Raw genomic sequence first — 14,888 nt, forward strand, 5'->3', positions numbered from 1 at the left:
ACACACACACACACACACGCACGCGCGCGCGCGACACACATGACACACCACACACACCAACCCCCCCCCCCACACACACACCCACACACCACACACGACACGCACGCACGCACGCACACACACACACACACACACACACACACACACACACACACACACACACACACACACACACACACACGCGCGCGCGCGACACACATGACACACCACACACACCAACCCCCCCCCCCCACACACACACACCCACACACAACACGCACGCACGCACGCACGCACGCACGCACGCACGCACGCACACACACACACACACACACACACACACACACACACACACACACACACACACACACACAAGCCCAAGGGTGCAGTGATGTCATGAGCGATGCCAGCTCTCTCCTTCAAGGTGCAGTCTGCATCCCATAGCTCATAGGGTGGGTCACACAACACAGTACTGATACTGATTGGCTTGCTGTCAGTCATGGTTGCTGTCTGTCAGGTCAACCGCTGATGAGAGTTTTATTACAGTTTTTTAAATAATAATTTTAGGTCTATAATATATGTGGGGCGGGGGGGGGGTTATCAAACTCCAGAGAGAGAGAGAGAAAGGGAGAGAGAGGGAGAGGGGGGGAGAGAGATAGTTGTGCTAGGGCTAGGCTATGTGTGCACTTGTTAAAAACTAAGTTAAAGTTGGACTGTAATAACCTTATTGTCATTATAAGTACTGTCCACAGATTAGACCTAAATTATTACACATTTAGAAAACTTGACATGTTCAATGTGTTTATAGCCTACAATAATTCGTTTTTTTCTTTTACAATGCTGTAGTGTCAACGGTTGCTTGACAACCAACTAACTAACCAACCAATCATGGCGCGCCCGGCTCTTCTCTCCGGGCTATGGGGTCCGGGTTTTTCACTTATGATAGTTGACGCAGAAGCGGCTCGCTTTGTTATTGGCCGTGAACCGCTCCGCCCCTCCCACTAGGTAACCGAAGCCCGGTGTCTACTTCGTCGTGCGACGGTGGAGAATAAGTCGATGTACAAGCCCACGTCGCCTCGCGGAGGTGACGCGACGTGGGCTTGTGGATTGACTTATTTTTGGAGCGAGGCACCGTGGAGCTTTTTGGGGGCGGAGTCGCGAGGAGCCACAGCATCATATATTGGAGCGGTTTGCATCGGCTCCGGCTGGGTTACATCTCCGTCGGGGTGCTTCGGGTTAGTTTGTCTGTTGGGTACTCCAGAAAAACACACAGAAAGAAAGAAAGAAGGGGACCTGAGAACGGGAACAAAAAAAGAAGTAAAGCACCTCTAAAGAAGGGGAATAATACACTAATTTAGCTTAATTAATTAAAAGATGCCTTCCAATAAAGACGACGAGGGATGGAAGGCTTTCGTGTGGAATTCGGAGAAAGGAGAGTTCCTCGGACGTACTGGTGGAAGTTGGTGTAAGTATTGTTATAAAAATGATTATATTTTTTAAGACAATGGACATTTATTTAAACCACGCAAACGGAGGAGTTTAATTGGTGGTTGGTGCGGTGGCACGTTCATAATTCATTAATCATGATGATAATAACGCGGAGGGAGGATGAAAGCACGCGTGTTGGTTTGAGATGAGATGAGGTTGAGAAGTAGCGCGCCTCCTCTGTTTCATTCTGAGAGACACCTGTTTGATTTGACTTTGCTGCATTTCGTGATCGGTTGGTTCGATCGTGGACTGTGTGTGTTGAGATTGCACATTATCTGCCACCAGTGGCAGTGGGGTGCTGCTATCTTATTCTTTTTTTACAATCGTATAGTACAAACAATGGGTGCTATTCCAGATTGTTTTTGGATTTCTTTTGACAATCGTATAGCACGAACTATGGGTGCTATTACAAGTCTCACACTGTATGATGCGTCTTCTATGACACATCATGGACCATTATTTTATATAATAATGTCACTGCCCTTGGAACCACCACGTATAGCCTCTTCTTAACCGCACAGACAAATGTCGGTGTTTTTTTAGTATCAGCTATTGTGTGTTTTTTTTTCAAACACAGTGATGTAACTGCCAAGGTCATCGTTGAAAAAGGGTTGTGTGTGTGTGTGTGTGTCTAGTGATTGTAAATGCAGCGTGCATAGACAGTGCGCATGCATGGGTGCTGCTGATGAACTGCGGCACACACAGACAGAGAGGAGAGGACATGATGTTGTCATGTTATCATTATGATTACCATTATCATAACATGACGCTGAAACAGAAAGTTATGTCCGTTTCAATCACATTATGATGGCTGGTGAGGCAATCAAAGGGTTAAAAATGCATCAAAGTCCAAGGTGAGTCAAGGTGATTGAGGGGCCCTGCTGCTTGGAAATGGAGAGAGCTTCGTGTGTGTGTGTGTGTGTGTGTGTGTGTGTGTGTGTGTGTGTGTGTGTGTGTGTGTGTGTGTGTCTCTTCTTTGGTTTCTCTGCTGCTGTGATCAGATGTCAGCTGCTGCAGAATTGATTAACTTGTATAGGCTATAACATTTCTCTGGTTTCCTCCACCGACGCCATCCATCCATCCTCCTTTCCACGTCCCAATGTCACACAGACACAGGCCACAAAAACACTGGGAATTTTGTGTCGCTGTGTAATGAGAATGAATGAATGAATGAATGAATGAAAGCGATTTAGAGCCTAAATCGATGCTTAGACTTGGATGTATTAAAGAGGCACTGATTGGGACTAAGCCTAGAGTCAGTCAACTACAACTTGTGTGGAACTTATGGGTTTTGTCCTTCCTAGGTCAGCATGAAAAATGCTGATGCGTTGGGTAAAGTCATGCCATGCGCAATGATGTGCGCACTGGTACCCAGGGGACAGGTAGTCTGCAGTAGTACAGACTTACCCAGCTGGATTTCAGACTTCAGAGTTTTAATGTATTACCTGAATGTATTTGCCTTTTTTTTTTAAATGAGTACAGCAAACAAATGCAATGCCTGGAAAAGCAAACAATTAATTTCTAATCAATGGCACTGACAGGAAAGTTGAGCATGACATTGGGCATGACTGATCCAAATGTGTCTACTATAAGGCAAAGAAACATAATGGGTTTATTTTCATTTTTATAATATAGCCTTGCATCTGACCACTACCAGGTCCTAAATGATTAATTGTCCAGTGAAAGTAACTTAAAACTGCTGTGCATATTTGACCCTTTGACATTGCCCTGTGCAGCAGACAACATACAGTAGCTCGATTACATCTGAGGTCTTAACTTGAGGTCTATACAGAATTGTATGTCCTCGAGTGGTGTAGAACGCTGGTTACCGTGTTTTTTGTTGTTGTTGAAAGAATGACAGTAGTGCCCTGGATACTCAGATGTGGAATTATAATTTCTGGTGCACGTTTTCACTGTCTCATCCCTGCAAAGCTGAAAAAACAATGGCTGCCACTGTTGGATGATTTGAATGTGAAAGCTAGCTCTGTAGTTACCCCCCTCCGTAGTGGAGACACAAGCCCCACTGTTTGCATCCATTTTGCCTGTAAATGATCCTTAAGCCTGGACTGGCTAGTTGCCAGCTCACTTCATGTCAAGGAGAATTCGGAACTACTTCACTCTACCTGGGTTAATTAATAGAAATGACCAGTATGCCTTTAACTGGCAATATGTTGCTGCTTTGGTGGTGAGCATGATTTTGGTAGGTTAATTTTAAAATTAGTTTTTCCACCTGTGGTATGTACATATAGGAAGGCCTACTCTTGGAACAAATAGTCATTGACTGTAACTGACATGATCCTTTTAACCACTTTCAAATTGGCGCAATGGCGTCCCTATTTTGGGCATGTCATGAATGGCAGATCATCAAGTCTGCGACATATCGTAAGCTTGTAGATCTGCTATTTCTGTTATTTTTGTGCAACACCATTGTATGATGAAATTTAACAGGGCTTAAGTGGTTAAACTAATGGAAAGTAATTAAATGGATTAGAAAGTCATGTCTTGTAAGACTGCAATCTCAGGGGGGAAGATGGTTTGCGTGATACATTCTTTACTATGTCTTAACAAATCTGGGGTACTTGAATGGCATTGGGTCGTGTTTGTCAAACCAGATATGCTGCTACAGAGGTTGTGCAAGGCAGGTGCTTTATCAGTAATGCTGCTGTTGCACAATAGGAATGTATGCCTTGTAAACTTTAACTTAACTTCCCTGTTAGTGTGCCATTGATGTGTGTGTGTGTGTGTGTGTGTGTGTGTGTGTGTGTGTGTGTGTGTGTGTGTGTGTCTCATCATCGGTCACTACTGCAACAAGCAACAGTAGTCTTGTGTAGCCACTAGCCACAGATCTCCACCTACCGGTACGCCTGATATCTAAATGTGCTAAGACTGGGTGAAAACAATTTGGATTTTTTTTTAAATGACAGCATCACAAAACCAGCGCAAAGACTTTAGGGCGGTCATTCATATGGTAAGGTATCTTGATTGGTTTTCATAACAGGGCATGTGCGAGGCTATAGCAACAATGGCAAAACGAGATCCATAGATGCTGCATGTTGCAGAAATGTATGCGCTCCCCAGCTCCTTCCCGTGGTCATTAATGGTGGTGTTTGGTGCTGCTGGGCCACTTTCCCATCTTCTTGTTTTTGTCATTCGCCACCAAGTGTTAATGACACATCCTTAACGTCCTCCTTTCTTCCTTTGCAGTTAAGATTCTGATTTTCTACCTGATCTTCTATGGATGCCTGGCTGGAATATTTGTCGGCACCATCCAGGCCTTGTTGCTTACCCTGAGCAATTACAAACCCACTTGGCAAGACAGAGTCGCACCACCAGGTAAGGAATACACACACATACACAGCCTCTGTTGTTTGTCATTTAAACATTGGACATTTGTGAGTGCATTGAGTGGATTTCTATCCTGTACATTAAAGTTCTGCATCAAAAAAACATGCCCCAAATTAAGAGCAAAAAGTGACACTCCCTCCTTCAATATAACGTTAAACCACTTGACATTAATGTCATTTTTAGTACTTTTGAACTGACAATAGTTGGCTTAAGTCCTCGTTTTATGAAACCAGTAACATTCCAAACTGGGCCCCAAGATGTTATGAATGATAAACCTACTAAACGGTCACCTGTATCGGTGTTGTGAGCCATATCTGCATCTTGACTTGTTTCAGCACTTGCATTCAGCACTACTTACCCTGTGTGCACACTGTTGCTATGCCTTTACCCTAGGCAGGGCCAGTGGGGCTTGTCAGATGCAAGCTAGCATGTATAATGTATAGCAGGGTCAGCGGGGTCACTGTTTATGACTCCACAACAACTGAATCATCAGCTGGAGATGACACGATCTGGAGTGTTGGCTGTGGCAAATGCAATTTATTCGTAGAGGAAATCGATTCGGGCAAACGATGTATGCAAGCCCTGGCTGTCTTTTTTTTTCTAGGCCAAGCTTTGCCAACTTCTACAAGTATGTTTGCCTTACAAGAGCAAAGGGAGGGGGTTGGTTAAACACAATCTTATTGAATTTCACACTTAAACAGTCTAAAGCAAGTTGCACAGCGAGATAGGAGTGGAATTCACACAAACACCGGCATAGACCACAGTGTTCATGTGAGGCCATACAAACAGAGGCCCCTCACAAGATGATCTGTTCCGATTATCAGCTGATTTCCTATTCAACTCCCATATTCTACGTGAAAGCGTTAATTGACCATATTCACACGGCAGCCATTTTGGAACTTGGAAAGGGTTTGCCCACCACATGAGCCCTGTTCTGGGCATGTCATAATAGGTGAACATTTGGCGAAAATGTCCAATCTATGTACAAGCTCACAACGTGTCACGCTTGACACAGTGTGGGGGCTGTTAGAGAGGTTTGAATGGCTGTGAGGTCAATGGGTCATATACACAAGGCGTACTGTTCAGAAATTGTTTTGATCGCAATTATTGAAGTCTCTTCAAATGCTGGTTGCTTTGTTTGTTTAAGATAAGATAAGCCTTTATTAATCCCTGGAGGGAAATTCAGGTGTCATAGATGCAAAAGCAGTAAGGGGTTAGAGTAAAAGTCAAGAACCAAATCAAGATAAGTAAGGACAACAAATAATGAGCTTTGATTCTGGCACTAGATATCTGCACTGGGTCTCTGAATGAATAAAGAGATGTACAATCTATTAATAAATATCTGTACAGACTATCAAGAACAAATATAATAATGGATAGGTGTTCAGTTTAGGTGCGGTCAATGACATGTCATGATGATTTCATAGAATATCTCATGAGTGCGTATGTTGATGGGAATCGGCAGGCTAGATTATTACGTAACTTACCAAAAATACAACCCTTCGCTAATGGGCTTTTAGATAATACCTCACATTGCCTTTGTGAGTTACTTCCCCTTTTTCAGAGGGTGTGATCACAACGGATACATTGGATGACACAGTGGAGGGTGAAGAATGCACTTCATTGGTTGGTTGATGGGAAATCAGCTTGCATACGATATGTTTTGCTGAACCCTTTCAGATGTGTCATATTTTCTGCTGAAAGGTTAACAACCTAAACCCTCTATACATGGCAAACTAAGGCTAAGTTGACCGGGGGTCAGCTCTGTGGTTGGTCCGCGCTTTTTTTTTTCTTTTTCTTTTTTTTTCTCCCACCCCCAAATCTACAAGCTCACAACACACATTGCATGGCGATCATCTATTTTCGGTGAATGTTCCACCCCAGAATGGGGATGCGAGGGTCCAAGTGGTTAAACCTTTGTTTACAGGCTGTTTAAGATTGGTTGTACAGTGTTTTTTAAGCCTGTAACTCTTTGGGCTTCCAGTAACCTCGATCCGTTAAACAGTTGTGACTTGCTTCAGGAAACATCAAAGACCTGATAAGCCCCCCCCCCACACACACACACACACACACACACACACACACACACACACACACACACACACACACACACACACACACACGTTCCTTTCGAAGTAGACAATGGGAGTGAACAACACTTGTCCTCACTCGTCATTCCCCGTCAGAGAACCACGTTAAAGTCCTTTTTCTATTTATTTATTTAAAGTTTCCTGTGTTTCCCGTTATGAACCCTGAGTGACCTGTGAATGGGGCGGGGTAAGGCAGGGTGTGTGCCTGATGGGGGCCATAGACAAGGAAGTAAGGGGGCAGGGTGCTGTGGATATCTTTATTCTTTGACCGCATGAACCCTGGCGTCCCTATTCTGGGAGGCAAACATTCGCTGAACATGATAGATCGCGACACGTTGTGGAGCTTGTCGATCGGCTATTTTCGTCCAAGAGATTTGGTGTTGAGGGGAAAAAGGGATTGGACCTAGTGAGTGCATTACTACCATCAGTATCATCTACCCTCTTTTAGCAGGTTTACTATGAACCGTTCTCGTAACTGTGAATAAATGTTCTTTGGGGAAGGTCTCCCACCCTGTAAGTGGTGTAGTCACTGTATAACACAAGAGGAGTGCAGTGCCCCTCATCTGGGTTACAATTGGCATGGCCCTGGTGGACCCCAGTCAACTAAGGTTGAAGTGGTTAAGGATTGTGTGGACCTTCTGATGTGGGGGGAGCATTTGTGACTTCTCGCCTGTGCCAGCTAAGGGTCTTTTTAAGACCACCATTGTCATGTTAGCAGGGGGGGGCTCAATCTGCATCTGAAAATCCAAAGCGCCCTCCTACTGCGACCATAATGCATTGTGATTTCTTTATTGTGATTTCTTTTTTGAGTGCAAATTTGCTTGAGATCCATCAAGTGAAATAGTTGTTGTGCTGAAACTAATTACACCCCCCCCCCCCCATGTCCCCCCCCCCCATGACTATTGTACTTGCAGGCCTTTCACACACCCCACGCTCTGAGAAAAATGAACTTTCCTTCAACGTCAACGATTTGGAGACCTACATACCTCATGCCAAGGCCTTGAGGGAGTTCCTGAGCAAGTACGACGAGGAAGCGCAAAGGGACCAGATGAAGTTCGAAGACTGTGGAGGTATATAGAATATTGTGGAATAGTTGTCTGACTACGCGAGACTATAGTTACAAACTTTCAACATGCATACAAACTTACAAGGGATGATATACATAGAAATATTCAATGGATAGCATAGCTATACAATTACGTACACACTTTCAAGGGTTGATAAAAAAATGGCAGTATACCTTACTCAAGATCTTGGTATGCCTTATCCAAGATTACACACCATCTCAGAGGGGTAAAACACCAAGATATTGATATAGGACAATACTAATTGAGGCCCATTACTCCTTTTACATACAAAAACAAATATGTCCATTTCAAACGATGTAACTATCACTGACTGCGCACATACTTTCATGTATCCCAGTGTTTCCCAACCTTGGGTTTGGAGTGGGGGCATGAGTCCATGTCTGTTAAGAGGTACCAAATTGTAAACGTGTTGCAGGAAATAACTTAAATAACTTATTTCATCCACTGTCTGCCTGTATGTCTTCAATGTGATATCAGTCCAACTTGTCATACAGAATCTATCATCCTTTAACTTTAACATAGCTCACTACCACATCTAACATCATTGTGAAGCACAATAATAACATTGTTAGAAAATGTAACCACTTTCAACCTGGCATCCCTATTTTGGGCATGTCATTATTTCTTTCAAAAATGTTCCAAAACGTTTAAACAGCTAAAATATCAGATCTACAACCTCACGAAGCTTTGCAATATGACAGAGTCAAAAGGTTTCTTCCGTATCTGTAAGCTTTCAGAAAACGCATACAGGAACCGGTCAGAAAACTTGTCCGTATCCATACGTGTACTTAATGTTGAATATAAATGAACCTTTTCTGACCTCGTTCTTCTCATCCTTCAGATGAGCCTGGAGATTACAAGCACAGGGGGGACATGGACAGTGACATTGGCGTCAGGAGGGCCTGCCGTTTCAACAGGAACCTGCTGGGGCCCTGCTCAGGCCTAGAAGACCGTGAGTACGGCTTCAAGGAAGGGAAACCCTGCTTCATTGTCAAGCTCAACAGGATTGTCAACTTCCAGCCAAAGGTGAGTTCTTAAACCTCAAGTTCTCCCAACTAATGATGGTGACTGAATTAGAGTGCAAAAGTAGACTCCATTTGGTGATAACTGATTTGATATTGATCATTAAAAAACAGTTGATATTGGAATCCATTCAGCCAGGGACAGTACTATTGGTAATTAGTAATAGTATTAGTAATATTATAAATGTCACTCTATACTGTACAGCCAGGATTAATCATCTTGTTAGAATGCGATTTCATACTAGAGCCATGTCCTATGCTGTAAATAATTGGTGGAAAACCAAGAATAGAAATGAGTGGGGCCTAACCTTGAAATGTTTCATCTTCAGCCTCCTTCCAACAATGAAAGCATTCCTGAGGACGCTCATTTCAAGGTGCAGCCCAACGTCATCCCCATCTTCTGCCAACACAAGGTATGTGGGTAGCCTGTTCCTTTCAGCTGGGACCATAATGTTGGCCTTTTTAGTAGGTGTGTAATGATACATGTATTCGACTCGTATTGAGCTGTTGCTACAAGGTTTTCGGTTCGTCACGCACTACGAACCGAACAATATTCTCAACCAGAACCGTTGAAAGAGAGTTGTGTCAATGGCTGTGATCACAAATTGGCCTAAACGACGCAACCAACAGGCCAGGGTTACTTACCCCTCCCACCCCCGTAAGATACACACACTACTCCAGTGAGTCACGCCATTTGCTAATGTCATACAGATCTGTGTGGAGTTTGCATGTTCTCCCCGTGTCTCCTAGGGTAGTTAATACCCTCACAAAAACATGTAGTAATCCTGGTCGCTATACCGCCTCCCCCATGACAGCCGGGGCGCCTGATGGAGGGGAAGGGAACTGGTTGGAATAACGTGTTCCTTCCACGCGCTACGTCCAACCAGGGAAACTCCCCCCTGTCAGGTGACAAGAAGGTCAGTTGGCTCTCATGCACTGAAGGAAGCATGAGCTCGGCCCTGGCCTCCCTGGCTGTGGGGTACTGGTGTAGCGCTGGTGTAGGGCTGGTGTAGCGCCCAGGATCACTTAGAAAATTGGCACCGGGTAAAAAAATGGGTTACAAAAATTGCGGGATAAAAATTATTTAGAAAAAAATAATGTCATACAGAAGAGACCACCAGGTCTGGTGTTCCCTGTGAATTATTAGTGCGATGGTAAAAGATGGTGGATAAAATGACGGTATGTTGTGCATCTGCTCAAACATCCCTCAGTGTGTCCAGCACACACGCATGCACACGTGGTGCAACACACGCGCTAAAAACAGCATTTATAAATCACCACAGCAATTGGTACATTTATTGCCCCAGATATGACACACTATTCTGTATTGCAAAACGCAGGCCTTGAACATGCTTATTTGCTTAATGTAATTAAACCCTGTTACACTATTCCATCATGAGCCTGTTCAAAAATGGAATTGTTTGTTTTGTTTATAGCTACTAGACTAGGCCTACTACATAATTCTTTTTATGAAGAGCTGTTGTTTTATTTGCTGCTGCGAAGTACAACAGAACGCTCAGGGTACGGTATGGGTCAACAAGTTTGCACGTTTGTACCGTTTGAAGGGTTTTGACTACAATGAGCTGCACAGTTGCATGCTTGTACAGTTTAATTCTCTTATATAGATGATTGCAGTGTTATATCTTCTATTTCTATTGCATTTGCAATTAAAAACCTAAAAACTTTCCTTTTTCTTCTGGCTAATTCATGTATGAATTCGCAACAGCGGATCATCTGTTTCTATCTATTCCAAGTCCAACTTTCATGTTTGTACTGTTTAATTTTCTTTTTCCGTTTAAATTTGTTCTGTGCAACTTTCCTTATCTTATTTTTATTGCATTTTGAATGTAACATTAAGATGTATTAAAAGAAGGACTCCAACTTTCTTGATTTCTTGTTAGAAATGTAATAATAAACACACACTTCGGAAAGTCATTCAGATTACAGGAGACCTTTTTATTACACATGCACTAGAGGTTTGGGTTGTTTAATTACCTTGCCATGATTTTGGCAAGATATCTTCAATAGTTTCTCTGATTTTAAAATGTATAATTACAAATATTCTCCCCATTGACTTACATTGCATGGTGGAACGGGTCTCAAGCACATAAACAAATTGGATTAATGTAATAACTTATCAATTGTAATAACTTAAATATTTAGAAAGTTGACCTTTGTGTGTTTCTGTCTGTGTGGTTATTCTGAGAGTGCGTTTGTTGTGAATTGAACCTCTTGCAAGTGTTCTGCTAGTCAGTACTGACATGGTGAAGACCAGCTAAAGGCTGGCTGTTAAACACTTCCATTTACAGCTTATCCTGTCAACGCAGGGTGTCCCTTGTGCAAATGTTCATGTATTTAAGTGAAGGGCTCACCAGAGAAAGCTGTGAGATGGAGGGTAACATTGATGAATGTTTGTTCTACAGTATGAACGTATTCCATCTTAAATTGCAAAGCAAAGTAATTATTGTTTTTCTGCTCCCGGCAGAGAGAGGAGGACATTGGGAAGTTGGGAAAGATCGAATACTACGGCATCGGCGATGGCTTCCCCATGCAGTATTACCCCTACTACGGCAAGCTCCTGCACCCCCAGTACCTGCAGCCTTTGGTGGCCATCCAATTCACCAACCTCACCTTGAACCAGGACATACGCATCGAGTGCAAAGTCTATGGGGACAACATTCACTACAACGAAAAGGACCGCTACCAGGGACGCTTTGACATTAAGATCCATATCGGCACTGTATGACCAACGTCGGCACTATAGCACTTTCTCTGCCCCCACCCCCCCCCACCCCCCCATCCCTCCCTCCCTCGCTCCCTCCACCGCCTCCTCCACCACCTTCCTCTTGGTGACCCTTTAACCGCGACGCGATTACAAGAGGTAACGAAACGTAACGTAGGAGATGTTTTAAAACAAACCGACAAATAACAAAGGAATGCAGGGGGAGGGAGACGATAGCTATATAAGTTAAATCACGACTAGTCTTGAATAAATGAAAAAAAAAAAAGAAATATAAAAATCTCATTGCAGGACCGATACTTAAAATCTGTCTGCTTTCAGTACCTAGCTTCTCTGCTTCTGTCTAGCGTTAGGTGTAATTTACAGGAAGAGTAGCAATAGCGTAATGAAAAAAATATTTATTCTACTGTAAATGAGAAAATTCCACGAGCCATGGGACATTGTTCATTCATGACTGTAAATTGTAATTCCACCACGGATGTGTAGCGAGCAGTGTTCCTTGTTCCTTTCCGTAGATTTGCTGCCTAGTGTGGTTTCGGTATAAACGTTTTGGAGTGTACAGTGCAGTAGTCGCAAATATGTTTTCGTCCTTTTCCAAGCCATGTCGTAACCTGTTTTTCTTATGTGAGCAAGCTTCAGCAGTCACAGATGTGTATATACGTATATATATTAATGTATACATGATGATTGAAAAAATATTTTGACACGGTACGTTCTGATCTCTTCTGATCTGTGAGAGAAAAAGGCTGCACTCCAGGGAACTTTATTTTTTTCCGTCTTTTAAGTCTAATCACGGGAGATATTTTTACTTTGTTTTTCTTTTTTTACTTTTTTTTTTCTTTTCTCTTCTAAATCACTTAATGTGGGGTAGGGGATTTTATTACACTGTGTTTCATGCTTTTAACCTTTTTGATTTTTATCTTTTATTCTTTTTTTCTTTTTCTTGAATGTAGAGTTTGTGTGTCGGGTCCGTTAGACACTCAAGCCCCTTTAAAAGCTAAAAAGTGGCAGCGGTGCTAGCGAACTGCTTTTTAAAGAAACCTAAAGTGAAATGATTGTCATTTTTTTGATGGATGCATCACGGCATTGTGGTGTGACTTTCTGATGAATGTTTTTAACCATTTAACATGGTGGAAGAATTTTATATTTATGCAGTTGTACATTTTTTTTCTTTGCAGAAAAGTGTAATGTATAAATACAATACCAAAGTCACTGGGCCGGGGGTTGAGGAGAAGCTGTTTGTCAGAAGCAATCAATGCAGTACTCCGTGTTTTTAGGATCTTTCGTCGATGTTAAGTGCTAAAGTCAATGTCTAACATCAGTCAAGTTTTCAGGAGTTCATCCACTCTTGTCATTTATTTAATCAGTAAGAAACAAACTGAAATAAAATGAAGAAAATTAAAGGAAAAGTAATCCTGTGCATTTATTTAATTTTTTACCTATGCTCATGTGTAAGAGTAGGGACAACTGACAACCCATTATTACGGGGAAGAAAACAACAAATACGTCCTTGTAAAATGCTCACTAGACCACAGTTGGTTCTGACCTCGCTTTGTGATTGGCTGAGAGGCATTTTAACCCATAAGACCTGAGGCCGAATCTACAAATTCCAGCACTCCCTTTAATCCGTTTAGGATCTTGTTTTATTTAATATCTTATCGCCCCCAGCAGCAGCTCATAAACCGGACGTTTCGGCCCACAGGCCTTCCTCAGCGTGAGGAAGGCCTGTGGGCCTCACACTTTCAAGATTTTTCAAAAGTGTTAAAAAGCAGATGTACAAGCTCACAGTGCGGCACGAAGTGACGCGCTGTGAGCTTGTATTTTTGAATAGCCAACGCTAAAAAATCTAAAATGAGACGAGATGCTTTCCCGGTTTTAATGGGTTAATAACATCTAATATCTCCTAGCACACTGAACGCATCTACCTTGTTTGTCTGCCACCTAGTAACGACCACCTGTGGTTTTAAAGCCTCTTTTTCACTTTCTAATCATAAATGTTACTGATGAAACTGGTAGAATTGCAATAATACACATATGGTCATCGGTGGAGCTATATGGTGATATTGACACTTGTGTGCAGCTCATCTATGACAATAAACCAAACGCCTCGTGCCTACGATTGCAGCACACCAGTGCCAATAGCTAGCTCCTTGTATATTATTGATTAACCCATGAACCCTAGCATCCCTAATCTGAGACATTTGGAAAGGGAAAAAAGGAGGCGGCCTAGTATAGACCCCTGGGGGGCTCCGGTCAACGGAGTATACTGTAGGGTTTAAGTGGTTAAGTTTGGGATTTGCGTTTTAACATTAAGAGAGTGTACCCATAATGCTAGTAAATGATATACAACCAACAATACCATTGTTGGTTGTTTTTGTGTTCCTTTGAAGCAATCATACACCCAGATCATGCTATACTACAAGATCTTGACAGTGGTGTGCTGCAGCCGCCAGCCCAGTGTTGCAGATCAGTACACCACTGCCAGTATCACACAGTATAACACGACCTTGAGTGTATCATAGTGATTATAGTTGTATTATCAATATTTAAAATTGGATGTCAAGATAACTGATGACAAGCTCTTTATGAAAGTTTTTTCCCAAGAAGAAAAATTGTTAATTCTTTCCCTTTTCTAGCACTCAGGGGTGTAAGTGGGATAACCCTTTGATTTGGGATATTGGGTGCATTGCCATCAAACATTAAATGAAAACAATTTTGTTCAAAGCTAATAGATTTAAGTATTCCTATTAAGGTGACTAAGGTTGGAATGACAGTTTTATAGATGAGTGGTCTGTGGTCTCAGGAGATATTGGCACTCAGCCGGTTAAAACACAAGGCCGCGACTAACTGTGGTGCAATGGGAGAATCATACAATGATCCAATTTCATCATTCAATAAAAATGCAGCCGTTTAATTCTGGAAGACAGCTCAAACTGAATATGACAAATTGTGACATTTTGCTGCTGGGGATGAGAGGACTCAGGAATGATGATGACGAGTCACCAAGTGATGTGACCCACTGACTAAACCACAATGACACCATTGACTCTGTAAATGTCCACTGTGGTGGCTGCTAACTGTTGCCCCAGAGGGGTGAATTATATGTCTGAGGAGGAATGCTTCATAAAAATAAAAA

The 14,888-nt window shown here is 42.5% G+C and overlaps 1 protein-coding gene across 1 annotated transcript; it reads left to right on the forward strand.

Moving 5' to 3' along the window:
• The first annotated feature begins 1,190 nt into the window (after positions 1–1,190).
• On the forward strand, positions 1,191–13,161 carry LOC311040389 (sodium/potassium-transporting ATPase subunit beta-233-like). Its single transcript, XM_084050643.1, has 6 exons — positions 1,191–1,444; positions 4,672–4,800; positions 7,817–7,972; positions 8,832–9,016; positions 9,342–9,425; positions 11,498–13,161. The coding sequence occupies exons 1-6, from the start codon at positions 1,354–1,356 to the stop codon at positions 11,756–11,758; spliced, it is 906 nt and encodes a 301-aa protein (XP_083906769.1). The 5' UTR covers positions 1,191–1,353; the 3' UTR covers positions 11,759–13,161.
• Positions 13,162–14,888: the final 1,727 nt, after the last annotated feature.

Source organism: Gymnoscopelus microlampas (assembly GCF_963454915.1).
Source record: "Gymnoscopelus microlampas genome assembly, chromosome: 24".
Taxonomy (NCBI): Eukaryota; Metazoa; Chordata; class Actinopteri; order Myctophiformes; family Myctophidae; genus Gymnoscopelus; species Gymnoscopelus microlampas.